We start from the raw sequence: 27,545 nt of genomic DNA, 5'->3' as shown, positions 1-27,545 counted from the left end.
TGATTCACTTCACATTTAGCAGTGTCTTAACATATGTTTTTTAAATTTTTTTCACTTAAAAATATATTAAAATATTTTTTTATTTTTCAAAACTTATTTTAACATTAACACATTAAAATAATTTAAAATAAGAATATTTTTTTTATTTTTTTAAACAAACTTTAAAACAAAAAAATAAATGATTATGTTGTATAATGCAATGGTTAAGTTGTTAACGGTTAACGTAAAGTAGATATGTTTTATAGATTAGAGTTGTGTTTGGCATTCTGTTTTCAAAAAAATTTTAAAAGATTTAAATTTTTTTTTAAAATTAATATGTTTTAAGATTATTTTAATGTGTGGATATCAAAAATAATTTTTTAAAAATAAAAAAATATTATTTTAATATATTTAAAATAATTTTTTTAAAAAAAAAACGGTTATGATACTTCTAATTAAGTTTTGTTTTCGTTGACTAGATATTTGACGTGGACGTAAAATATTCCAAAAATGGCTGCCCATGTGGTGGGTATCCCGATAGAACTGTATTCTAAGGAGGGACTTTTCTTTTCCCTGTCGGTTTCTCCTTTTGGTTTCTTTCACATCATTTATTTTAGTCTTCATGATTCATTAATTACTGGGGCCTCATCGGCTCATGACTTCGGATGGGATATTTTCTGAACTTGAAAGAATAGAAATCTTAATACAATAAATCTAATCACGTCACATTTGGGTTAATTTTGGATTGCTATAAAAGAAAGATCGAAGAAAGGACTCGCAAGACTTCATTGACCTGATCATCCCGGAATTGGTCATATGATGAGTGTTTTCTGTCAGTCTCTCTTAGCTATATATTGTCTACCAGGAAATGAAGTTGCACAATTAAAAATTAGCGGGAGAGAGTTGGTTTGGAGCTTCTTTCTATACATATATTAAGTTAGGTGGTGGTGTATAGAAAATGATACTTCAGAGGTGGGTGTTTTTGCTGATGATGTTGTTGCTACTAGTGGCTGCAGTAACAGGAGCAACAGCAAATCCAGATGTGAGAGATGGCTGCCGAGAAAGGTGTGGGGATGTTATTGTTCCTTACCCGTTTGGGATTGGGGAACAAAGATGTGCCATGAATGAAAACTTCTTTCTAGATTGCAATTCCACTGATGATGGTCATCTTGAACTGTGGTTTGGAAAGAACATGCCTGCTCGCAATATATCATTGCTGAATGGCACAGTCACTGTAGGTATTGATATATCGGTCGATTGCTATGACAAGTCAGGGTGGCAGTCGCACCTTTTCAATCAGTCTATGACACTTCGATCAGGCCCCTTCACATTTTCAGACTCTCGAAACATGTTCACAGCAGTTGGTTGTGATACCACTGCTACGGTGATCAACAAGGAGGGGACATTCGGGGCTGCCTGTCTCTCTTTATGCACTGTAAATGTTACCATGTCAAAGAATAATTCCTGCTCAGGTTCTGGATGCTGCCAGACCTCGATTCCAAAGGGTCTCAAGTCTCTGGATATTACCATTCAGAGCTTTAACAACCACACGGATGTTTTCGAATTTAACCCCTGTGGCTTTGCATTCCTTGAGGACAAAGACTCCCTTGACCTGTCGGATTGGCCACTCTCTCGAACCCCAAAACCTAATGATACATCAAATGTTGTGATCGAATGGGTAGCTCAAACCGAGACATGCGAACAGGCTCAGGCCAAAAAGAGTTCATATGCTTGTGGCATCAATACAAATTGCTACTACTCCGATAATGGTCAAGGATATCGTTGCGCATGCAATGAAGGGTTCGAAGGAAACCCATATCTTGAAAAAGGATGCCAAGGTAAAGTGACAGATGCCTTCAGTAGTTACGTAATTGAAATTAAAAGATTGTCCATTCCTCTTCTCAGATATTGATGAAACAAAACAACTTCTAAATGCGTAGAACTTTTCTAGAATTTATATTCGTGTAGACTAAATTGTATTGAATTAAGGTCAATTCATAATTTGTTATGTTTACAGATATTGATGAGTGCAAGGATCCCAAGAAATACTCATGTCATGGTAAATGCCACAACACCAATGGGGATTACGAATGTAAATGTCCACTGGGCATGCATGGTGATGGCAAAGTAGGTTGTCAAGGATTTGACATCATCACAATTATTATTTCAGGTAATTAATGTGCATCCACTTCAATACGTGGCAGTGGTAGGTGTTCCTTGTTTTTCAACTATCATATATGTAATTAATTAAGCCATCCATCCAGAACAATAAGTTGAGCTATCATTTACTAGGGCTTTGCCTTTTGGGTTCAAAACAAAAGAACCGAACTAATATATTTCACTTACAAAATTAGACTAATCGAAAAACTAGTTTATTTTTTATTTTAAAAAATATTCAAAATATGAAAATCTTCAATCGTAGAGTTTTATTTGAAAATAATTGAAAAGTGATGGCCACTTCCATCGCTACTGCTTTGTTGCTTATGCCACTCAAAGTTATTCTAACATAGGATTTAAAAAAAAAAAGAAAGAAAGAAAGAAAGAAAGAAGTGCTCCACGTTTGTCTTTCTTGAAAATCTCATGATAATTAAAAAAAAAATTCTTCAAAATTTTAAAGGAATAATTTTTTTTTTCTTGAAAAGCTAGGACAAAACCTTTTCGAAGATGCTGAAATAGTGGATCATCTTTGTCTTTGTTGAAAATTTCATGAAACATAAAAAATTAATTTTTTAAAACAAATTTAAATTCTTTATAACTTTAAAGGAATAATAAAATTTCAAAATTGCTTATTGATTAACATTTTTTTGCAATTAATAATGATTAATGACTCGATCGTATAATATAATATGTATAGATATTCATATCTATTATATTATAACTTATAGACTTTTTATAATTGATGAAAATATACTTTTATATATTAATACATATTGAAGAGTAGGGTTAGATTGAGCGATCTATCTTATTAAATATTTAAAAAAATTAGGAACATGGTACAACCTATGTTCTAAAAGAAAATTAGGAGTTCTTGCTTATGGTGTTTCTTATTATTATTTTTTTATTAATGTGAACATTAAATAATGACAAATCATGAAATTATTATTATTCTTATTATTTTTCCCCTGAGAAATGCAGCTGTTGTTGGAGTTGTTGGCGTGTTGTTACTGGTTATTGGTAGCTGGTGGCTATACAAAATCATGGAGAAAAGGAAGAGCATCAAACTGAAACAGAAGTTTTTCAGACAGAATGGTGGTCTACTGTTACAGCAACATTTATCCTCAAGTGATCAAGGTGGTATTTCCAAAACCAAAGTATTTAGCTCAGAGGAGTTGGAAACTGCCACAGATGGTTTCAATGTGAATAGGATACTTGGTCAAGGTGGCCAAGGTACCGTGTACAAAGGGATGCTAGCAGATGGAGTAATTGTTGCGGTCAAAAGGTCCACAATGGTGGGTGAAGAAAACCTTGAAGGATTCATCAACGAGGTCTGTATTCTTTCACAAATCAACCAAAGAAATATAGTCAGGCTACTTGGTTGCTGTTTGGAGGCAGAAGTTCCTCTTTTAGTTTATGAATTTATTCCTAATGGAACTCTTTACGAGTATCTCCATCGCCAAAATGAGGAGTTCCCTTTATCATGGGAAATGAGATTACAGATTGCTGCTGAAACTGCCGGAGCACTTTGCTATCTTCACTCAGCAGCTTCCATTCCAATTTTTCATCGAGATATAAAGTCCACCAACATACTCTTAGATAACAAGTATCGCGCAAAGATTGCCGATTTCGGGACTTCAAGATCACTCTCCGATGATCAAACTCATTTGACGACTAATGTGCAAGGCACCTTTGGTTACTTCGACCCAGAATACTTTTGGTCTAGTCAGTATACAGATAAGAGTGATGTCTATAGTTTTGGAGTAGTTCTTGCTGAGCTCTTAACTAGACAAAAAGCAATTCTTACAAACGAGTCACAAGAACGCAAAAATTTGGCTGCACATTTTGTTCTTTTGATGGAAGAGAACAGAATTTTTGATATTGTTGATGCTCAAATTAAGGAGCACTGCCCCAAGGAGGATGTCATCGGTGTGGCTAATATTGCAATGAGATGCTTGAATTTGAACGGAAAAATGCGACCGACAATGAAACAAGTCACATCAGAGTTGGAGAGGATCATTCAATTGTCACAAAAGAAGGACGTTCAACAAAATAACGAAGAAGCTGATCAGGGCATCACGGCTGAAGTAATCAGTGCGTGGGATGATGCTTCTACATCAATTACTTGCAGCAGTTTTCAAGTTGATCAAGCTCTATCATCATCTGATGTCGAACCTTTGGTCCCTTTCAAGACTTGGTGATCCATTAATAAGAAACGTGTCTCGACTCTGCAAGTTTTTCCTTTTTCTTTTTTCCTAATGTTCTTGGATAAACTTAAGACCATTTGTTTCGGTATTTGTTTTTGCGAAAATGCTTTAAGCCATCGTTGTCACTGTTTTTTCTTCTATATAAATCTTGCTCACGTTCTCCTTAATCTTATTATTTCTCTTCTCACCGCGGGAAAATATAGCAAATCACAAGAAGAAATGGAGTGATCTTGGTGTGCCTAGAAGGGACATCATTGAATGCTTGAGTTTCTGGGTCATCCACTGAAGGAGATTGGAAACTGGTTTGTTACAGTCCCTCCTCAGATTGTTGCTAATGGAGTCGAAGGCTGGGATTATTGTCTTGTAGGCTAATTTATGGGTAAAAGTCCCAAGCTCTCCTCTGTTTCTGTTATGGCAAATACCCCATGGTGGCCGGATGGTCCTGTTGAAGTTAAAGTTATGTTCATTCTTTTAAGTTGGTTTAAATTTAATTAGATGATAAAAGAATATGCAACAACTACAAACAAACAATTCTAAAAAAAAAAAAAACGTGTAACCATGTGTAAAAATTCATAGAGGTGCAAAATTAGATTAAAAAAAAATTAAAAATCTAATTCAACCAGAGATATTGTGATAAATATATAATATAGATAACAAGGGCAAGCCAACCTAAATTCATTTCTGTTGGACCAAGAATAAACATAGGGTTTATTCATTAAGAACTTGTTGCCACATAAATTATAATGTTTTAAAAAATAAATACATAGTAATATATGGAAGATAATATTCATCAATTAGAGGACCTATCGCCATGATTCATGTATTTATTACTAAAACATATTGTCTATAAGTTTAAGATGAAATATTAGATTATAAATGTGGACCAAGTGCGAGAATGTTGACCGTTTTTGATAGAGTCATTATAAACAACTCTCTAACTCTCCTTCACATTTATGAACTATTAAAGTGGTCGATTTTAAAGGTATATTTATGAGCTTTTAAAGTGGTTCACTTTTAAGGATGTAACATTTACATTTATGAACTATTAAAGTGGTTTACTTTAATGATGTAACATTCACATTTATGAACTCTTAAAGTGGTTTACTTATAATTACCCATGATATAATAAATATGTGGGACATAGCCATTAAAGCTTGATGGAAGCTTTGGCTATAAATAATGTTATTTGGTTCCCATACTTAATGACTCAATTTCCTTAAGTTTTACACCATCTATATAGAGTGAGTAGAGTTTGAAAGTGCCAAATATATATAAAAGAGAGTCAATGGCTGGAGTTATTGTTTCCTTGTTATTAAGACTTACGATTTTGTTATAAACATATTTATTCCGCATCATAGAATCGTTAGTTAATTTTTCATTTTTTTCTTTATGAAGAACAATGGGGCTGAAGAAGGAGGAGAGAAATATGTACAGAGCAAAGAACATAGCTTCCATTTAGCAAAGCAAGTGTGAAAGACTGCTGTTTTGCAAGTTGCAAATTCAGTTTGGTTCTCAGCTAAAGCTTGCAGTAACATATCCTTCACTGCTCGCACGGGAAATTTAACAAAACACAAGATACGAACATTACATTTCCGATGAAGACTCAAAACATGGGTAATGGAATATAATTATTATTATTATGAAACAAGAAATTGAGACGCTAGCAATGTGATTGTGCGAAGAACAAACGAACAATTTATCAACGGGCCTGTTAGACTATTGGGGGCGATTGTTCAATACAAATCATCAGGAGATTGAAAGAGAGAGTAGGAAGAAAGTAAAACATAAGAAGAATAACAAGTAAAGAATGGTAATTATGGAGCCCATCCTCAAGGTTTAAGACCAGCCTTGAGAGCTTGAACGGTGGCAACATCAGTCTTGAAAGCCTTGGCCAAGATGTTATCGTCAATGCTGTTGCTAATATTTAAAAAATAATATATAAGCAATTCGTTGCAAATTTGTTACTGAATTTAGCAACTGATCTATAATTCGTTGTTAAATTCTGATGCTAATAGCCCCATTTTTTAGTAGTGAAAGTGCTGTAGTTATGTGTGCCCTGTATTGTATTTAGCTATTGTTTATTCATCAGATGTAACCATTGGAGGTGATCCTTGATTACTTTGTTCGCTAGACATGATTCGTCGCCTGGCTGATATGGCCAACACACAATTTATAACCACCACTTTCAGGCCAGAACTCGTGAAGGTTGCTGACAAGTTATATGGGGTGACACACAAAAACAGGGTGAGCCAAACACCAGCATTTTCTTGTTTATTTGATATTTTCAATATTCGAGTGAGATCTGGGATTTGGTGAAATTGATTTCCAGTGATAAACCATTACTGATTGGATTTCTATCAGCGTTCATGTTTTTCAATATGTTCTGTTATTTAAATATCGGAAAATTCTCTTTCTTGGAACTGTTGCTGATTGGATTTCTATCAGCCTTCATGTCGCGCTTCTAGATGCTTGCTCCCAATTAAAATTCATGCACAAGTTTTCCTTTGGTGAGGAAGTAATATTCCACGAAAATCATTCTCTCACAGTCGCCTCCCCCTTCAAAGAACAGCTCGAGCACGTGCTCTCAATGAAGCGGCAGCGTGAAGACCATGGCTGATGGCACTGCAGTTTTTCAAAGAGGTATGAAAGCCTTTTCAAGAAGTAAATCTTCCAATGAGAAAACATACCTTGAGGAAAAGGGAACCTGGCTTGCAGAAAGAATAAAATATTCCAAAATGGCTGCCCATGTGGTGGGGTATGCCGATAGAACTGTATTATGAGGATGGACTTTTCTTTTCATTGTCTGTTTCTCCTATAGTTTCTTCATAACATTTGTTTTTGTCTTCAGGCCTCATTGTCTATTGACTTAGGATGAGATATTTTCCAATACAATTAAAAATAATAATACAAGAAAGGCAGAATTTTCCAAAAGAATTGGGACCACAGACGTCGGTCTACAACAGTTACATGCCAGCGGATGTGGTCACCACAAGATATCAACAAAGAAATTGAGAGGTGCACTTGAGGATCTAGTTCAGTGGTCAATCGTGTGACTTGTTTTGTCCCCGTCCCGAGTTCGATCTTTTATGTGTACGCCTGTCATCCCCGCGGTGCCTTACCTGCTCACTGGGCTTGCAGGATATTCAGTAGACCGTGGAGAATAGTCGTGGTGCGCGCAAACTGGCCCGGACACCCCACGATAATAATAAAAAGAAAAAGAAATTGAGAGGTGGGAGGAAGTGCATCATAGAAAAAAGAGAAGCTGAACCAAGAGGGGTTTTTTTTTTAACACAGTAAATAAAAAAATTATCAAAGTACCACAATTAAAAAAATAATTGAAGAAATAGGACCCTTTGAGTTTGTATTAATTAACCTACTAATCATTAAGATACACTCCTAATTAATTCACTAATTAATTACATTAATGATAATAGCAGCAGCAGCAACAAAACAACAATTAATGAAGAAATGATTAGTGATAATAATAATAATAATGGTATTCTTAACAGAAATAATTCTGTTTCTTGTTACAAATTCTTAATTACATTTCAGGTCTTAGAATATATTTAAGAGGAGATTTCATTCAGATTTCAAAATTTGTAGGCATATCATGGGCTGAAAATGACCTGGGAAATTAAGGTGCTGCCAAAGCTCCCATGCATGTCCACGTTAAATCTTTCCCATTCCTGAGATAATTAAAGATATCATTTAGTAATTTTGGTGCCCGTGATTCACTTCACATTTAGCAGTGTCTTAACATATGTTTTTTAAATTTTTTTCACTTAAAAATATATTAAAATATTTTTTTATTTTTCAAAACTTATTTTAACATTAACACATTAAAATAATTTAAAATAAGAATATTTTTTTTATTTTTTTAAACAAACTTTAAAACAAAAAAATAAATGATTATGTTGTATAATGCAATGGTTAAGTTGTTAACGGTTAACGTAAAGTAGATATGTTTTATAGATTAGAGTTGTGTTTGGCATTCTGTTTTCAAAAAAATTTTAAAAGATTTAAATTTTTTTTTAAAATTAATATGTTTTAAGATTATTTTAATGTGTGGATATCAAAAATAATTTTTTAAAAATAAAAAAATATTATTTTAATATATTTAAAATAATTTTTTTAAAAAAAAAACGGTTATGATACTTCTAATTAAGTTTTGTTTTCGTTGACTAGATATTTGACGTGGACGTAAAATATTCCAAAAATGGCTGCCCATGTGGTGGGTATCCCGATAGAACTGTATTCTAAGGAGGGACTTTTCTTTTCCCTGTCGGTTTCTCCTTTTGGTTTCTTTCACATCATTTATTTTAGTCTTCATGATTCATTAATTACTGGGGCCTCATCGGCTCATGACTTCGGATGGGATATTTTCTGAACTTGAAAGAATAGAAATCTTAATACAATAAATCTAATCACGTCACATTTGGGTTAATTTTGGATTGCTATAAAAGAAAGATCGAAGAAAGGACTCGCAAGACTTCATTGACCTGATCATCCCGGAATTGGTCATATGATGAGTGTTTTCTGTCAGTCTCTCTTAGCTATATATTGTCTACCAGGAAATGAAGTTGCACAATTAAAAATTAGCGGGAGAGAGTTGGTTTGGAGCTTCTTTCTATACATATATTAAGTTAGGTGGTGGTGTATAGAAAATGATACTTCAGAGGTGGGTGTTTTTGCTGATGATGTTGTTGCTACTAGTGGCTGCAGTAACAGGAGCAACAGCAAATCCAGATGTGAGAGATGGCTGCCGAGAAAGGTGTGGGGATGTTATTGTTCCTTACCCGTTTGGGATTGGGGAACAAAGATGTGCCATGAATGAAAACTTCTTTCTAGATTGCAATTCCACTGATGATGGTCATCTTGAACTGTGGTTTGGAAAGAACATGCCTGCTCGCAATATATCATTGCTGAATGGCACAGTCACTGTAGGTATTGATATATCGGTCGATTGCTATGACAAGTCAGGGTGGCAGTCGCACCTTTTCAATCAGTCTATGACACTTCGATCAGGCCCCTTCACATTTTCAGACTCTCGAAACATGTTCACAGCAGTTGGTTGTGATACCACTGCTACGGTGATCAACAAGGAGGGGACATTCGGGGCTGCCTGTCTCTCTTTATGCACTGTAAATGTTACCATGTCAAAGAATAATTCCTGCTCAGGTTCTGGATGCTGCCAGACCTCGATTCCAAAGGGTCTCAAGTCTCTGGATATTACCATTCAGAGCTTTAACAACCACACGGATGTTTTCGAATTTAACCCCTGTGGCTTTGCATTCCTTGAGGACAAAGACTCCCTTGACCTGTCGGATTGGCCACTCTCTCGAACCCCAAAACCTAATGATACATCAAATGTTGTGATCGAATGGGTAGCTCAAACCGAGACATGCGAACAGGCTCAGGCCAAAAAGAGTTCATATGCTTGTGGCATCAATACAAATTGCTACTACTCCGATAATGGTCAAGGATATCGTTGCGCATGCAATGAAGGGTTCGAAGGAAACCCATATCTTGAAAAAGGATGCCAAGGTAAAGTGACAGATGCCTTCAGTAGTTACGTAATTGAAATTAAAAGATTGTCCATTCCTCTTCTCAGATATTGATGAAACAAAACAACTTCTAAATGCGTAGAACTTTTCTAGAATTTATATTCGTGTAGACTAAATTGTATTGAATTAAGGTCAATTCATAATTTGTTATGTTTACAGATATTGATGAGTGCAAGGATCCCAAGAAATACTCATGTCATGGTAAATGCCACAACACCAATGGGGATTACGAATGTAAATGTCCACTGGGCATGCATGGTGATGGCAAAGTAGGTTGTCAAGGATTTGACATCATCACAATTATTATTTCAGGTAATTAATGTGCATCCACTTCAATACGTGGCAGTGGTAGGTGTTCCTTGTTTTTCAACTATCATATATGTAATTAATTAAGCCATCCATCCAGAACAATAAGTTGAGCTATCATTTACTAGGGCTTTGCCTTTTGGGTTCAAAACAAAAGAACCGAACTAATATATTTCACTTACAAAATTAGACTAATCGAAAAACTAGTTTATTTTTTATTTTAAAAAATATTCAAAATATGAAAATCTTCAATCGTAGAGTTTTATTTGAAAATAATTGAAAAGTGATGGCCACTTCCATCGCTACTGCTTTGTTGCTTATGCCACTCAAAGTTATTCTAACATAGGATTTAAAAAAAAAAAGAAAGAAAGAAAGAAAGAAAGAAGTGCTCCACGTTTGTCTTTCTTGAAAATCTCATGATAATTAAAAAAAAAATTCTTCAAAATTTTAAAGGAATAATTTTTTTTTTCTTGAAAAGCTAGGACAAAACCTTTTCGAAGATGCTGAAATAGTGGATCATCTTTGTCTTTGTTGAAAATTTCATGAAACATAAAAAATTAATTTTTTAAAACAAATTTAAATTCTTTATAACTTTAAAGGAATAATAAAATTTCAAAATTGCTTATTGATTAACATTTTTTTGCAATTAATAATGATTAATGACTCGATCGTATAATATAATATGTATAGATATTCATATCTATTATATTATAACTTATAGACTTTTTATAATTGATGAAAATATACTTTTATATATTAATACATATTGAAGAGTAGGGTTAGATTGAGCGATCTATCTTATTAAATATTTAAAAAAATTAGGAACATGGTACAACCTATGTTCTAAAAGAAAATTAGGAGTTCTTGCTTATGGTGTTTCTTATTATTATTTTTTTATTAATGTGAACATTAAATAATGACAAATCATGAAATTATTATTATTCTTATTATTTTTCCCCTGAGAAATGCAGCTGTTGTTGGAGTTGTTGGCGTGTTGTTACTGGTTATTGGTAGCTGGTGGCTATACAAAATCATGGAGAAAAGGAAGAGCATCAAACTGAAACAGAAGTTTTTCAGACAGAATGGTGGTCTACTGTTACAGCAACATTTATCCTCAAGTGATCAAGGTGGTATTTCCAAAACCAAAGTATTTAGCTCAGAGGAGTTGGAAACTGCCACAGATGGTTTCAATGTGAATAGGATACTTGGTCAAGGTGGCCAAGGTACCGTGTACAAAGGGATGCTAGCAGATGGAGTAATTGTTGCGGTCAAAAGGTCCACAATGGTGGGTGAAGAAAACCTTGAAGGATTCATCAACGAGGTCTGTATTCTTTCACAAATCAACCAAAGAAATATAGTCAGGCTACTTGGTTGCTGTTTGGAGGCAGAAGTTCCTCTTTTAGTTTATGAATTTATTCCTAATGGAACTCTTTACGAGTATCTCCATCGCCAAAATGAGGAGTTCCCTTTATCATGGGAAATGAGATTACAGATTGCTGCTGAAACTGCCGGAGCACTTTGCTATCTTCACTCAGCAGCTTCCATTCCAATTTTTCATCGAGATATAAAGTCCACCAACATACTCTTAGATAACAAGTATCGCGCAAAGATTGCCGATTTCGGGACTTCAAGATCACTCTCCGATGATCAAACTCATTTGACGACTAATGTGCAAGGCACCTTTGGTTACTTCGACCCAGAATACTTTTGGTCTAGTCAGTATACAGATAAGAGTGATGTCTATAGTTTTGGAGTAGTTCTTGCTGAGCTCTTAACTAGACAAAAAGCAATTCTTACAAACGAGTCACAAGAACGCAAAAATTTGGCTGCACATTTTGTTCTTTTGATGGAAGAGAACAGAATTTTTGATATTGTTGATGCTCAAATTAAGGAGCACTGCCCCAAGGAGGATGTCATCGGTGTGGCTAATATTGCAATGAGATGCTTGAATTTGAACGGAAAAATGCGACCGACAATGAAACAAGTCACATCAGAGTTGGAGAGGATCATTCAATTGTCACAAAAGAAGGACGTTCAACAAAATAACGAAGAAGCTGATCAGGGCATCACGGCTGAAGTAATCAGTGCGTGGGATGATGCTTCTACATCAATTACTTGCAGCAGTTTTCAAGTTGATCAAGCTCTATCATCATCTGATGTCGAACCTTTGGTCCCTTTCAAGACTTGGTGATCCATTAATAAGAAACGTGTCTCGACTCTGCAAGTTTTTCCTTTTTCTTTTTTCCTAATGTTCTTGGATAAACTTAAGACCATTTGTTTCGGTATTTGTTTTTGCGAAAATGCTTTAAGCCATCGTTGTCACTGTTTTTTCTTCTATATAAATCTTGCTCACGTTCTCCTTAATCTTATTATTTCTCTTCTCACCGCGGGAAAATATAGCAAATCACAAGAAGAAATGGAGTGATCTTGGTGTGCCTAGAAGGGACATCATTGAATGCTTGAGTTTCTGGGTCATCCACTGAAGGAGATTGGAAACTGGTTTGTTACAGTCCCTCCTCAGATTGTTGCTAATGGAGTCGAAGGCTGGGATTATTGTCTTGTAGGCTAATTTATGGGTAAAAGTCCCAAGCTCTCCTCTGTTTCTGTTATGGCAAATACCCCATGGTGGCCGGATGGTCCTGTTGAAGTTAAAGTTATGTTCATTCTTTTAAGTTGGTTTAAATTTAATTAGATGATAAAAGAATATGCAACAACTACAAACAAACAATTCTAAAAAAAAAAAAAACGTGTAACCATGTGTAAAAATTCATAGAGGTGCAAAATTAGATTAAAAAAAAATTAAAAATCTAATTCAACCAGAGATATTGTGATAAATATATAATATAGATAACAAGGGCAAGCCAACCTAAATTCATTTCTGTTGGACCAAGAATAAACATAGGGTTTATTCATTAAGAACTTGTTGCCACATAAATTATAATGTTTTAAAAAATAAATACATAGTAATATATGGAAGATAATATTCATCAATTAGAGGACCTATCGCCATGATTCATGTATTTATTACTAAAACATATTGTCTATAAGTTTAAGATGAAATATTAGATTATAAATGTGGACCAAGTGCGAGAATGTTGACCGTTTTTGATAGAGTCATTATAAACAACTCTCTAACTCTCCTTCACATTTATGAACTATTAAAGTGGTCGATTTTAAAGGTATATTTATGAGCTTTTAAAGTGGTTCACTTTTAAGGATGTAACATTTACATTTATGAACTATTAAAGTGGTTTACTTTAATGATGTAACATTCACATTTATGAACTCTTAAAGTGGTTTACTTATAATTACCCATGATATAATAAATATGTGGGACATAGCCATTAAAGCTTGATGGAAGCTTTGGCTATAAATAATGTTATTTGGTTCCCATACTTAATGACTCAATTTCCTTAAGTTTTACACCATCTATATAGAGTGAGTAGAGTTTGAAAGTGCCAAATATATATAAAAGAGAGTCAATGGCTGGAGTTATTGTTTCCTTGTTATTAAGACTTACGATTTTGTTATAAACATATTTATTCCGCATCATAGAATCGTTAGTTAATTTTTCATTTTTTTCTTTATGAAGAACAATGGGGCTGAAGAAGGAGGAGAGAAATATGTACAGAGCAAAGAACATAGCTTCCATTTAGCAAAGCAAGTGTGAAAGACTGCTGTTTTGCAAGTTGCAAATTCAGTTTGGTTCTCAGCTAAAGCTTGCAGTAACATATCCTTCACTGCTCGCACGGGAAATTTAACAAAACACAAGATACGAACATTACATTTCCGATGAAGACTCAAAACATGGGTAATGGAATATAATTATTATTATTATGAAACAAGAAATTGAGACGCTAGCAATGTGATTGTGCGAAGAACAAACGAACAATTTATCAACGGGCCTGTTAGACTATTGGGGGCGATTGTTCAATACAAATCATCAGGAGATTGAAAGAGAGAGTAGGAAGAAAGTAAAACATAAGAAGAATAACAAGTAAAGAATGGTAATTATGGAGCCCATCCTCAAGGTTTAAGACCAGCCTTGAGAGCTTGAACGGTGGCAACATCAGTCTTGAAAGCCTTGGCCAAGATGTTATCGTCAATGCTGTTGCTAATATTTAAAAAATAATATATAAGCAATTCGTTGCAAATTTGTTACTGAATTTAGCAACTGATCTATAATTCGTTGTTAAATTCTGATGCTAATAGCCCCATTTTTTAGTAGTGAAAGTGCTGTAGTTATGTGTGCCCTGTATTGTATTTAGCTATTGTTTATTCATCAGATGTAACCATTGGAGGTGATCCTTGATTACTTTGTTCGCTAGACATGATTCGTCGCCTGGCTGATATGGCCAACACACAATTTATAACCACCACTTTCAGGCCAGAACTCGTGAAGGTTGCTGACAAGTTATATGGGGTGACACACAAAAACAGGGTGAGCCAAACACCAGCATTTTCTTGTTTATTTGATATTTTCAATATTCGAGTGAGATCTGGGATTTGGTGAAATTGATTTCCAGTGATAAACCATTACTGATTGGATTTCTATCAGCCTTCATGTCGCGCTTCTAGATGCTTGCTCCCAATTAAAATTCATGCACAAGTTTTCCTTTGGTGAGGAAGTAATATTCCACGAAAATCATTTTCTCACAGTCGCCTCCCCCTTCAAAGAACAGCTCGAGCACGTGCTCTCAATGAAGGGGCCGGCAGCATGAAGACCACGGCACTGCAGTTTTTCAAAGAGGTATGAAAGCCTTTTCAAAGAGTAAATCTTCCAATGAGAAAACATACCTTGAGGAAAAGGGAACCTATGTGCATGTGGTGGGGTATCATTAGGAAATATATTCTATTTTCTTTTTTTTTTCTTTTTGATTCACGTGGGGTGTCCGGCCCAGCTTGCGCGCACCACAACTATTCCCCACGGTCCACTGGACATCATGCAAGCCCAGGAGCAGGTTAGACACCACGGGAATGACAAATATACATATAAAAGATCGAACCCAAAACAAGAACGGAACAAATTACACGATTGATCACGACAACTAGTCGCTCAATTGCATATATATTCTATTTTCTTGTTAAGGACTTCAATTGCTTCATCAATCTAGGGCTCCACAAAAAACAAATAATAAATTATGATGTAATTGTAAATCTTTCTAAAATTGTTAAGTTGTTGACGTGGACGTAAAGTAGATATGTTTTATAGATTAGGTAGACAAAATGAAGTTTTCTTTTCGTTGTTTAGATATTTGACGTGGACGTAAAAATATTCCAAAATAGCTGTCTAAGTGGTGGAGTATCCCGATAGAACAGTACTATTATAAGGAGGGAGTTTTCTTTTCATTGTCTGTTTCTCCTATATATATATAGTTTCCTTCACAACATTTGTTTTTGTCTTCAGGCCTCATTGTCTATTGACTTAGGATGGGATATTTTCCAATAAGATTAAAAAATAAAATAATACAAGAAAGACTAAATTTTCCAAAAGAATTGGCCTCATTGCTTTTCTTGGTACAATGCTTCACCACTTCTAGGTAACACTAGCCAGTGTTACATCATATGTTAACTTTTTTTTTATTGTATAAAAAATATAAAAAAATAAAATATTTTTAAAAAATAAAAAATATAATGTTCAAGTAATTATCAACATCATATAAAACAGGAAAAAACAACGATTCTTTGTAAAATATGAATGCTTGTCAATATTATAATGAAAATATATCCTAATAATATTCCCAAAACATCTCAATAATCTTATTTATTAACAAAGTCAAAATAAAATAAAAATAAAATAAAATAAAAAAATCAATTACTACTATTAACTTTTAAAATCTTAACCTGCATTATAATACCGAAATCACTATACATGAATGTTGCTAATAGCGCCAAAGTCTGCGATTATTGTCTTGTAGGTTAATTTATGGGTAACGTCCCAAGCTCTCCACTGTTTCTGCTGTGGCAAATACCCTATGGAGCTCGGCTGGTCCTGTTGAAGTTTACTATGATAAAGTTATGCTCATACTCAGAAGTAAATTTCCCAATGAGATAACTTTGTTAACACCATACCCTTTTTTATTGAGGAAAGGGAACCCTAGCTTGCAGAAACAAGAAAATATTCCAATATGGCTGCCTTTGTGGGGTATACTGTATTCTCAGGAGGGACTTTTCTTTTCCCTGTCTGTTTCTCTTTTTGGTTTCTTTCACATCATTTATTTTAGTCTTCATGATTCATTAATTACTGGGGCCTCATCGGCTCATGACTTCGGATGGGATATTTTCCGAACTTGAAAGAATAGAAATCTAAATACAATAAATCTAATTACATCACATTTGGGTTAATTTTGGATTGCTATAAAAGAAAGATCGAAGAAAGGACTCGCAAGACTTCATTGACCTGATCATCTCGGAATTGGTCATATGATGAGTGTTTTCTGTCAGTCTCTCTTAGCTATATATTGTCTACCAGGAAATGAAGTTGCACAATTAAAAATTAGCGGGAGAGAGTTGGTTTGGAGCTTCTTTGTATATACATTTATTAAGTTGGGTGGTGTATAGAAAATGATACTTCAGAGGTGGGTGTTTTTGCTGATGATAGTGGCTGCAGTAACAGGAGCAACAGCAAATCCAGATGTGAGAGATGGCTGCCAAGAAAGGTGTGGGGATGTTATTGTTCCTTACCCGTTTGGGATTGGGGAACGAAGATGTGCCATGAATGAAAACTTCTTTCTAAATTGTACTTCTACTGATGATGGTCATCATGAACTGTGGCTTGGAGAGAACATGCCTGCTCGCAATATATCATTGCTGAATGGCACAATCACTGTAGGCATTTTTACATCGTTCGATTGCTATGAAAAATCAGGGCGACAGTCGCAGCTTTTCAATCGGTCTATCTCACTTGGACCAGCCTACACATTTTCAGACTCTAGAAATATGTTCACAGCAGTTGGTTGTGATACCATTTCCGTGGTGACCAACAAGGAAGAGACATCCGGGGTTGGTTGTCTCTCTTTATGTACTGTAAATGCTAACATGTCAAAGAATAATCCCTGCTCAGGTTCTGGATGCTGCCAGACCTCGATTCCCAAGGGTCTCAAGTCTCTGAATATTACCATTGGGAGCAATGACAACCACATGTATGTTTCCGAATTTAACCCCTGTGGCTTTGCATTCCTTGAGGACAAAGACTCCCTTGACCTGTCGGATTGGCAACTCTCTCGTACTCCAAAACATAATGATACGTCAAATGTTGTGATCGAATGGGTAGCTCAAACCGAGACATGCGAAGAGGCTCGGGCCAATAAGAGTTCATATGCTTGTGGCATCAATACAAATTGCAATTACTCTGATAATGGCCAAGGATATCGTTGCGCATGCAAAAAAGGGTTCGAAGGAAGCCCATATCTTGAAAAAGGATGCCAAGGTAAAGTGACAGATGCCTTCAGTAGTTACGTAATTGAAATTAAAAGATTGTTCATTCCTCTTCTCAGATATTGATGAAACAAAACAACTTCTCAGAACTTTTCTAGAATTTATATTCGTGCAGACTAAATTGTATTGAATTAAGGTCAATTCATAAAGTGTTATGTTTGCAGATATTGATGAGTGCAAGGATCCCAAGAAATACACATGTCATGGTAAATGCCACAACACCATTGGGGATTACGAATGTAAATGTCCACTTGGCATGGGCGGTGATGGCAAAGTAGGCTGCAGGGGGTTTGGCATCATCACAATTATTATTTCAGGTAATTAATGTGCATCCACTTCAATACGTGGCAGTGGCAGTGGCAGGTGCCCTTGTTTTTCAACTATCCTATACGTAATTTATTAATCCATCCATCCATAACAATAAGTTGGGCTATCATTTACTAGGGCTTTGCCTTTTGGGCTCAAAACAAAAGAACCGAACTAATATATTTCACTTACAAAATTAGACTAATCGAAAAACTAGTTTATTTTTTATTTTAAAAAATATTCAAAATATGAAAATCTTCAATCGTAGAGTTTTATTTGAAAATAATTGAAAAGTGATGGCCACTTCCCTCGCTACTGCTTTGTTGCATATATATGCCACTCAAAGTTATTCTAACATAGGATTTAAAAAAGAAAGAAAGAAAGAAAGAAAGAAGTGCTCCACGTTTGTCTTTCTTGAAAATCTCATGATAATTAAAAAAAAAATCTTCAAAATTTTAAAGGAATAATTTTTTTATTCTTGAAAAGCTAGGACAAAACCTTTTCGAAGATGCTGAAATAGTGGATCATCTTTGTCTTTCTTGAAAATTTCATGAAACAAAAAAAATTAATTTTTTTAAACAAATTTAAATTCTTTATAACTTTAAAGGAATAATAAAATTTCAAAATTGCTTATTGATTAACATGACTCAAACGTATAATATGTATAGATAGATATTCATATATATATCTATTATATTATAACTTACAGAATTTTTATAATTGATAAAAATATACTTTTATATATTAATACATATTGAAGAGTAGGCTTAGATTGAGCGATTTATCTTATTAAATATTAAAATTGCTTAGGAACATGGTACATCTATGTTCTCTAAAAAAAAATTGAAGTTTTTTGTTTCTTAATTTTTTTTTATTAATGCGGGTTTACCATCTTCCAAAAGAGACTATTAATGTGAACATTAAATAATGACAAATCATGAAATTATTATTATTGTTTTTTTCCCCTGAGAAATGCAGTTGTTGTTGGAGTTGTTGGGGTGTTGTTACTGCTCATTGGTGGGTGGTGGCTGTACAGAATCATGGAGAAAAGGAAGAGCAACGAACTGAAACAGAAGTTTTTCAGACAGAATGGTGGTCTCTTGTTACAGCAACAATTATCCTCAGGTGATCAGGGTGGTATTTCCAAAACCAAATTATTTAGCTCAGAGGAGTTGGAAACCGCCACAGATAGTTTCAATGTGAACAGGATACTTGGTCAAGGTGGCCAAGGTACCGTGTACAAAGGGATGCTACCAGATGGAGTAATTGTTGCGGTCAAAAGGTCCACAGTGGTGGGTGAAGAAAACCTTGAAGGATTCATCAACGAGGTCTGTATTCTTTCGCAAATCAACCAAAGAAATATAGTCAGGCTACTTGGTTGCTGTTTGGAGGCAGAAGTTCCTCTTTTAGTTTATGAATTTATTCCTAATGGAACTCTTTCCGAGTATCTCCATCGCCAAAATGAGGAGTTCCCTTTATCATGGGAAATGAGATTACAGATTGCTGCTGAAACTGCCGGAGCACTTTGCTATCTTCACTCAGCAGCTTCCATTCCAATTTATCATCGAGATGTAAAGTCCACCAACATACTCTTAGATCACAAGTATCGAGCAAAGATTGCCGATTTCGGGACTTCAAGATCACTCTCCGTTGATCAAACTCATTTGACGACTAATGTGCAAGGCACCTTTGGTTACTTGGACCCAGAATACTTTTGGTCCAGTCAGTATACAGATAAGAGTGATGTCTATAGTTTTGGAGTAGTTCTTGCTGAGCTCTTAACTAGACAAAAAGCAATTCTTACATACCAGTCACAAGAACGCAAAAATTTGGCTGCACATTTTGTTCTTCTGATGGAAGAGAACAGAATTTTTGATATTGTTGATGCTCAAATTAAGGAGCACTGCCCCAAGGAGGATGTCATCGGTGTGGCTAATATTGCAATGAGATGCTTGAATTTGAACGGAAAAAAGCGACCGACAATGAAACAAGTCACATCAGAGTTGGAGAGGATCATTCAATTGTCACAAAAGAAGGACGTTCAACAAAATAACGAAGAAGCTGATCAGAGCATCACGGCTGAAGTAATCAGTGCGTGGGATGATGCTTCTACATCAATTACTTGCAGCAGTTTTCAAGTTGATCAAGCTCTATCATCATCTGATGTCGAACCTTTGGTCCCTTTCAAGACTTGGTGATCCATTAATAAGAAACGTGTCTCGACTCTGTAAGTTTTTTCCTTTTTCTTTTTTCCTAATGTTCTTGGATAAACTTAAGACCATTTGTTTCGGTATTTGTTTTTGCGAAAATGCTTTAAGCCAGATATCGTTGTCACTGGTTTTTCTTCTATATAAATCCTGCTCACGTTCTCCTTAATCTTATTATTTCTCTTCTCAACTCGGGAAAATATAGCAAATCACAAGAAGAAATGGAGTGATCTTGGTGTGCCTAGAAGGGACATCTTTGAATGCTTGAGTTTCTGGGTCATCCACTGAAGGAGAATGGAAACTGGTTTGTTACAGTCCCTCCTCAGATTGTTGCTAATGGAGTCGAAGGCTGGGATTATTGTCTTGTAGGCTAATTTATGGGTAAAAGTCCCAAGCTCTCCTCTGTTTCTGTTATGGCAAATACCCTATGGTGGCCGAATGGTCCTGTTGAAGTTGAAGTTATGTTCATTCTTTTAAGTTGGTTTAAATTTAATTAGATGATAAAAGAATATGCAATAACTACAAACAAATAATTCTTAAAAAAAAACATGAAACCATGTGAAAAAATTCATAAAGGTGTAAAATTAGATAAAAAAAAGAATAAAAATCTAATTCAACCAGAGATATTGCAATAAATATGTAATATAGATAATAAAAGGCGAGTCAACTCATGGTGTGCTGCAAAATTTATAGCTCAAGTCATGAGATCGAAATAATTCTATATAAAAAATCAAAGAAAACAATAAAGTCAATTCTTAAAAAAAATCTGGATTATTAAACCGGAAACATCATGCATGAAAAAATGGTGAAGTATAATCCCTAACAAATTAAACGTTGAAAAATAAAACAGAGGGTAAAAATTAACAACACAAACAAATCTAAAATAAAAAATAGTAATTAAAAGAATCATGGTGAAAATTAAAATAAAAAATAAATTAGAGGGCAAATAAAAGTTTTTGAATGGAGGGTTAAATTTAAAAGAAAAATACCTCCAACAAAGAAATAAAAGAATGAGAACCAATTTTTTTAAAAAAAAAAAATAAAACACTATAAACTTTGATGGAAAAATAAAATTAAAAATTAATAAAATTTTTGTAAAAGAGCCAATAAAAAAATAAAAATCAAATTAAAAAAATGACAAAATTATAATTAAAGAAATAAAACTTATATAAAAGGATAAAAAAACTAAAAAATATTCTGCTTGTAATTATCATTGCAATTTATTGATAGAATTATTCTATCAATAATTGTATTGGTTTTAAATGAATTTCTGTAATATAAAGACGTCGGATAAGGTATCTGTGATGATGTGCTTAGGTTTTGGAAGATTTATATATGCAGAGAGAGAGAGAGAGAGAGAGGAGAAACTAAAAAGAAAGGCAACCATATACAGCAGGCTATTGATAATATATAACAATCGATGAACATTACAATGTTATTGTCTAAAAAAGAAATAAAAATACAAAATGACACGATAATAGAATTTTCAATCGATCGAGTGTAATAACTAGGAGTAGTTTGATATATATATATATATGCACTCATATGTATGGTAGATAGACTTCAGATCTAATTAATCTAAAGGGTATAAATTAGTATGAGTTGAAAAAAAAGAAGGAAAAAAAGAAGCTCGGTTGATCTGATAAAAAATATACGTTAATTTGTTGATTCGGACAAAACCTAATTATCAGTTAATTAATTTTTTTTTTCTTTATTAAAATAACATTTATTTGATCATTTTAAAATTTTGTATTGGTCAACCCATGGACCCTTCTAACCATGTCACCAGCCTTGCTCCGAATTGAGGTTTTACAACTATGGATGTCCGTTAGAAAAAAGAGTTCGAATCCAGCCTATCTTGTTTTTTTTTTTTTTTGGGTGTATTTCACCTGGTTGAAGTTTTTAAATTAAAATAATTTTTTAATATAATATATTTTGATTTATAATAAGATTTTAATTTAGTTTATAATGATTATTTTTTATTTAGTATTTTTTTAAAAGTTTGGATTGCCATTAGTTTTTTATTTTTATAATATAAAATCAATATCAAGACCAAACCAAATCGATTTTATTTTTATATTTTCTTACTGAAATTATTCAATAAATTTAGGAAACCCATTCGATTATGTTAATTTGGGGCCAGTTTTACAAATATTCTAGATAATTCAGTTAATTTGCGGATTCATGGTGTTTTATTGCATGTGTGGGGAATGAACATGAAATTTCGTTTAATTTATATTTTAAAATAAATCTATCAATACATATGTTTAGTTTTTTATGTAAGAATTGTATATTTTTATATATAAATATAATAAAATGTATATCATATATATTTGAATTAATGGTATATGTCTGAGCATAAGACTTAATTTGAATCTTGACAACAGATATAAATTTTATAATATTTTTGTAAGCATAAATCACATGATTTTGTTTGGTTCAAAACATGGGTAATGGAATATAATTATTATTATGAAACAAGAAATTGAGACAATAGCAATGTGATTGAACAAAGAACAAACGAGCAATACATCCACCGGCCTGTTAGACTATTGGGGGCGATTATTCAATACAAATCATCAGAAGAATGAAAAAAAAAAAATGAAAAGAGAGTAGGAGGACAGTAAACCACAAGAGGAATGACAAGTAAATAATGCCATAATGGTAATGGAGCCCATCCTCAAGGTTTAAGACCAGCCTTGAGAGCTTGAACAGTGGCAACATCAGTCTTGAAAGCCTTGGCCAAGATGTTATCGTCAATGCTGGTGGCGAAAAGGGTGGTAGGAAGTGATACGGTCCCTGCACTAGCACTTCCGAAAGCAGAGATTGCGAGAGCTGAATTCTGAGAATCCGCGTTGTATTGGAAGTGGACAAGACCCTTAGGGAAGATGAACATGTCACCAGACTGTAGAGTCTGGGTGAAGAGCTTGTTGGCCGTGTCAACGAACCCTACTTGAAGAGAACCATCAACAAGGAAGAGAAGCTCAGCTGAGCGAGGATGAGTGTGAGGCGGATTAGTAGTGCCGGCCGGGAATTGAAGGACTGCATACGAGACACTTTGACCGATAAGAGCCGGGAATTCAGCTGCGCTTGCTTTGGAGACCTTGAAAGCTGAAGCCGGTGGTGCACCAACAAGGGCACGCATGCCAGTGAATGTGAAGAATGCTCCATCAACTGTGGTTAAGTTTAGTGGGGCTACAAAATCAGAAAGAATATCCGGGTCTCCAGAGATTGCCATTTCAGCGACAGCACATAAGGCTGCTAGCAGTGATAAGAATTTGAAGGTGGAAGAAGCTGAGGCCATGATGAAGAACTTGACGTGAAGAGGTTAGAGCTACTAAAGACGTCAGATATGGTATTTGAGATGATGTGCTTAGGTTTTGGAAGATTTATATATGCAGAGAGAGAGAGGAGAAACTAACAGAGGCAACAATGCATGTATACAGCAGGCTATTGATAATAACAATCGATGAACATTACAATGTTACTGTTCTTGTAGTCATTAGTTTGATGTGGTCGAATGTCTAATAAATGATAGATTGTTACAAATATTTGTTTTCTTAATCTGTCTGAAATGGGATTAAAAAAATACAAAATACCATGAGATTTGATCCCATAAACCCGCGATTCGGGTCTTTTACCGAGTATATATGTTTTATTTATTCGGTATATGTGCTTGTTAATAAAAGCAAATTAAGATATAACAAAGAAAAAAAAAGAGTTCAGATGCCGGACCATGTTGTTTCTATTGGGGTGGGGAATGAACATGAGATTTTCTTTTAATTTATCTTTTGAAATAAATTTGTTAATACCTGTCTAGTTTTTTTTTAATATAAGAATTATTTATGATTTATAAATATAAGAAAAAGGTGTATCATATATATTTAAATGGTAAATCTCTGAGCATAAGACTTAATTTGAATCTTGAAAATAGAAATAAATCTTATAATAATAATAGCAGCAGTAATAATAATAATAATAATAATAACAATAACTATCTGTATACTATTGTGTTCTTAAGAGTATAAAAAAAGAACAAAAGGTCAAGATTGATAGTGTATTGAAAAACAAAGAGAGAGTGAATTGTTATAATCAAGAATTTTTCATAAAACCCAAAAAACGAGAAATTAAATATATAAAACAAAAAATAATCAGAATAATGTGGGAAAAATAATCAATCTTTTTTTCTCTAAAAACTGAAAAGCTAGTCAGGCCTGGAATGAGCTGCCAATTGGACCGCTAACTCGTTCCTTTCTGTCAGCATATCCCTTAGTTGGACAAGTCCCTCATGGATGAGGAGGCGGTAATTTTGAGAGGAGACATGATAGTTAACTTGATTAAAAGAAAACGAGGATGATTTTGTTTGATTTTGTTCATAGCAGCTTAGGTGAAAAAGCTTAGGACCATGCTTCAAATCATGAATTTCATGGCATGACTAAAGATGCAATTACACAGCATGTCAACGAGGCAACATCTCTTCTACTGAGTCTCACACATCCAACAGTCCAGTCCATGTCTTCTAACGAGTGATTTCAATTGTAAAAAGGAAAACTTCTGTAAAGTTAGAGTACATTCGATGCGAAATTCAGATGAAATTTTAAGCAGAAAATGATCAGTATAGATAGATCTCTTCAGCTTATGTGAAGAATGTCAGCTAACCAGTTTCCCATGACATGTAACAGAGCTAAATTAATTAATGCATAATCTTCTTGGAGATTGATTAGACAAAGGGGAAAGGGGAAAGAATCTTCATGACGGGCTCAAAACTGGAACTGCATTTGAGCAGTATATCCAAGATCATTAAGGTGGGCTGCCATGGCCTTGTTCATTGGTGGAGGTCCACACCTCAAAATCTGCAATAAGAAGGTTATTGATTGTTAATGTCAGGGAAGACGGAGAGCAGGGAGGGAGAGGGAGGGAGGATACCTGAACATCAGGTGCTGGTGGAGGGCAGTGGGATTGAATCATTTCCTTGGATATGAACCCGATGCCACCCTCCCATCCTTCTGGGGGCTGAACATGAAATTTGACATAAATATACAGAAGCATTAGAAGTTAGCTTCATGAAACCAACAAATCATGAATTTAGGAGATTTAGAAAACTCTTCACATTGAAAAGGAATGCATCAACCATTGGAGCATCAAGAAAACCACATTAGTAATTGGTCTCCTTTTCTAATGCCCACATAAAAAGCATACAGCAGCTAAATTGCCATTTGCAGTATTAGTTTTGTTTTATTAGCAGTCTTACTGAGATATGCATCTTTCTTACGAGGTGCGGAGAACAAATTTCATTCTTCAACTCAGTGAAGATAACAGAAAAGCAAGCTTTTCAATAAATAACTTGGAATCTAAGAGAAGAGGCGACTTGAAAAGATAGGAAGTAAAAAACTGAGAGATTGTGAGAGACAAAATTAATAGTTGGAAAGAAAAAGAAACAAATAACACCTGATTCAGAACATAGTAGACGTTAAATTGGTTAGGAAAAATGATTGCCAGATTATCAATCTCTTCCTGCAAACAAGCAAACAAAGTGGATTATGCTTATTTAATACATCCAACAAAGAAATGAGAGAGAGAGAGATTTACCTTCAAAAGAATGTCCTCATATGTGACATTGGCGTAAATAAGATGTATGTTCGTTTTGTCATCTGGGTTTTCTAATATGGCTCTAGTTACCTAAGAAGCCAAAAGAAGAGAGATAAGTAATCAATAGATCAAACTGATAATTTTGGCCAGCTGCAAAATAAGAGATTATTTTAAAAATATATACCTGGAACATGGGAGTAATTCCAGTGCCCCCAGCAATCATTCCAAATGCTCTGACTTGGTTAGGTTGATACTTGAAACGCCCCTAGAAAAATCATATAAATACATCAATTACCAACCTTTTGTGATAAAGTTTCAGACAGCAAGTAAGATGTGATGCGGGCTCTGATAACTGATAAGGTTTATAGTAAATCGGTTGTCAAGAAACCTTACCATTTACGCAAGGCAATGGTAGGAACCATATAAATGTTGCTCCTCAAAATTGAAAATCAAACTTTCTAGAGTAAAAGAAATCAAAATCACCTAACAAATACCAAATTGATCTCATAAACTAGCTGGGAAATGTGGAAAATCCTGAGGCAAAGAAAGGCAACAGAGGAAAATAGCTTTACCTTAGGCCCCTTCACGGCCAAGTAATCACCTTCACGCATTTCACGGAAGTGGTGGGACATCCTACCTTGTGGATACATCTGTTTACTTGAAACAACAAAATCAGGATGACAAACCAAAATAGTATTTTTGCAATATCATAATGGAATGAACGAACAGTACAGCCGCGAATCAATCAACCTTTATAACTAGTTCAAAGTATCCAATATCAGAATCCAACGTTGTTGGGGTATACGGCTTGACAACTTCTTCACCGACACCATCCTTTCCCCTGTTGATAACAAAAGGTTAGTTTAGTTATTCCTCGTATCAGCCAACTGAACACAAAAAAATGGAATTCATCAATCAGGCATTCGCTATGGTAGAAATTCAAGACAAAGCGAACCTGCAACTCATATGTTGTCCAATTGGCAGTCCCAAAACTGAATTCGGTGTGGGAAGAGCAAATTTAAACTTGGCCACATTATGACTCAGTTCGGTTCTCTTAACAAGTTTATATTCCTTGAAATTTTCAGGGTCCAAGCAACCTATCAAGACATGACAAGGCATTAATCAATTTGCACAAATCCTGATTTATATCCACAAAGCTTTAAGCTTTGACTCCATAGCCAAGATAACCAATTCTACATTTACCAATCATAAGAACCTAAGATTGCTAGTAATTCTAGACAATCTCCAATCCCAACAAATGGATTCTTCTCTTTTTGCACCAAAATTAATCAAACAGCTGATAAATTTGAAAACTTGAGCATTCCTATCACATAATAATTAGACCCACTGAAAAAAACAAAAAAGCTTCAAACTTTATAAACAATCTACAAAAATAACAAAAACCCAGATAATAAAATACAAAAAAAAAATACCTTTAGGCTTCTTGGTGATGTAGAAATAAAAAGCAGTGCCAGCACCAATGGCAACAAGAGCCACAGCAATGCTTATCATTTCCACTCTATGAGACTGTAAAATTTCCATTTTGGATCCAACAGGAACAGAGAGAGTGTTTTTGCTACAAAGGGACAAGTTTTTGCCCCTCTCTTCCCTTCTCAGTAAAATTTTGGCTGTTTGGTGGATTCAGGTAGGACGGGCTCATGGAAGTACTTATATGGGTGCATGAGAAATCTTCCAAAGTCCTTGCTACAGATGATAATAGCTCCAAAGCGTTGAATTTTAGATACAGTTAAGGGTAAAGCACATTTTGACCATATAGATTTACCAATACTCCATTA

At 34.5% G+C, this 27,545-nt stretch overlaps 5 protein-coding genes across 5 annotated transcripts; 3 read left to right on the top strand and 2 right to left on the bottom strand.

Annotated features, from left to right (window-relative positions):
* Positions 1-675: 675 nt before the first annotated feature.
* Positions 676-4,507, top strand: LOC133679866 (wall-associated receptor kinase-like 8). The gene is made up of 3 exons (XM_062102584.1): positions 676-1,817; positions 1,997-2,149; positions 3,115-4,507. Exons 1-3 carry the CDS (start codon positions 938-940, stop codon positions 4,332-4,334), a joined length of 2,253 nt encoding a protein of 750 aa, XP_061958568.1. The 5' UTR covers positions 676-937; the 3' UTR covers positions 4,335-4,507.
* Positions 4,508-8,743: 4,236 nt separating this feature from the next.
* On the top strand, positions 8,744-12,574 carry LOC133679858 (wall-associated receptor kinase-like 8). Its single transcript, XM_062102574.1, has 3 exons — positions 8,744-9,884; positions 10,064-10,216; positions 11,182-12,574. The coding sequence occupies exons 1-3, from the start codon at positions 9,005-9,007 to the stop codon at positions 12,399-12,401; spliced, it is 2,253 nt and encodes a 750-aa protein (XP_061958558.1). The 5' UTR covers positions 8,744-9,004; the 3' UTR covers positions 12,402-12,574.
* Positions 12,575-16,583: 4,009 nt separating this feature from the next.
* Positions 16,584-20,637, top strand: LOC133679821 (wall-associated receptor kinase-like 8). Its single transcript, XM_062102526.1, has 4 exons — positions 16,584-17,639; positions 17,812-17,964; positions 18,932-20,180; positions 20,366-20,637. The coding sequence occupies exons 1-3, from the start codon at positions 16,775-16,777 to the stop codon at positions 20,149-20,151; spliced, it is 2,238 nt and encodes a 745-aa protein (XP_061958510.1). The 5' UTR covers positions 16,584-16,774; the 3' UTR covers positions 20,152-20,180; positions 20,366-20,637.
* A 2,203-nt stretch (positions 20,638-22,840) lies between these two features.
* Positions 22,841-23,464, bottom strand: LOC133679802 (germin-like protein 9-3). The gene has a single exon (XM_062102499.1). It carries the CDS (start codon positions 23,462-23,464, stop codon positions 22,841-22,843), a length of 624 nt encoding a protein of 207 aa, XP_061958483.1.
* Positions 23,465-24,673: 1,209 nt separating this feature from the next.
* Positions 24,674-27,518, bottom strand: LOC133680484 (NADH--cytochrome b5 reductase 1-like). The gene is made up of 9 exons (XM_062103468.1): positions 27,183-27,518; positions 26,705-26,846; positions 26,500-26,590; positions 26,322-26,399; positions 25,934-26,014; positions 25,750-25,839; positions 25,609-25,674; positions 25,087-25,173; positions 24,674-25,013 (listed from the first exon to the last, which is right to left on the bottom strand). Exons 1-9 carry the CDS (start codon positions 27,289-27,291, stop codon positions 24,921-24,923), a joined length of 837 nt encoding a protein of 278 aa, XP_061959452.1. The 5' UTR covers positions 27,292-27,518; the 3' UTR covers positions 24,674-24,920.
* Between the last annotated feature and the right edge of the window lie 27 nt (positions 27,519-27,545).

Source organism: Populus nigra, chromosome 19 (assembly GCF_951802175.1).
Source record: "Populus nigra chromosome 19, ddPopNigr1.1, whole genome shotgun sequence".
Classification (NCBI taxonomy): domain Eukaryota; kingdom Viridiplantae; phylum Streptophyta; class Magnoliopsida; order Malpighiales; family Salicaceae; genus Populus; species Populus nigra.
Note: the sequence above shows the minus strand (reverse complement) of the source record. Positions and strands in the feature narration are given on the sequence as shown.

Bases quoted from the DNA above. Each gene is read 5' to 3' on its own strand.
- LOC133679866 (XM_062102584.1), top strand. From the start codon at position 938: ATGATACTTCAGAGGTGGGTGTTTTTGCTGATGATGTTGTTGCTACTA. The intron at 1,818-1,996 runs GTAAAGTGACAG...TTATGTTTACAG, and splicing joins TCTTGAAAAAGGATGCCAAG to ATATTGATGAGTGCAAGGAT. The intron at 2,150-3,114 runs GTAATTAATGTG...TGAGAAATGCAG, and splicing joins CATCACAATTATTATTTCAG to CTGTTGTTGGAGTTGTTGGC.
- LOC133679858 (XM_062102574.1), top strand. From the start codon at position 9,005: ATGATACTTCAGAGGTGGGTGTTTTTGCTGATGATGTTGTTGCTACTA. The intron at 9,885-10,063 runs GTAAAGTGACAG...TTATGTTTACAG, and splicing joins TCTTGAAAAAGGATGCCAAG to ATATTGATGAGTGCAAGGAT. The intron at 10,217-11,181 runs GTAATTAATGTG...TGAGAAATGCAG, and splicing joins CATCACAATTATTATTTCAG to CTGTTGTTGGAGTTGTTGGC.
- LOC133679821 (XM_062102526.1), top strand. From the start codon at position 16,775: ATGATACTTCAGAGGTGGGTGTTTTTGCTGATGATAGTGGCTGCAGTA. The intron at 17,640-17,811 runs GTAAAGTGACAG...TTATGTTTGCAG, and splicing joins TCTTGAAAAAGGATGCCAAG to ATATTGATGAGTGCAAGGAT. The intron at 17,965-18,931 runs GTAATTAATGTG...TGAGAAATGCAG, and splicing joins CATCACAATTATTATTTCAG to TTGTTGTTGGAGTTGTTGGG.
- LOC133679802 (XM_062102499.1), bottom strand. From the start codon at position 23,464: ATGGCCTCAGCTTCTTCCACCTTCAAATTCTTATCACTGCTAGCAGCC.
- LOC133680484 (XM_062103468.1), bottom strand. From the start codon at position 27,291: ATGGAAATTTTACAGTCTCATAGAGTGGAAATGATAAGCATTGCTGTG. The intron at 26,847-27,182 runs GTATTTTTTTTT...ATGTCTTGATAG, and splicing joins CATCACCAAGAAGCCTAAAG to GTTGCTTGGACCCTGAAAAT. The intron at 25,840-25,933 runs GTATATATTTTT...TTGGCTTCTTAG, and splicing joins GAATTACTCCCATGTTCCAG to GTAACTAGAGCCATATTAGA.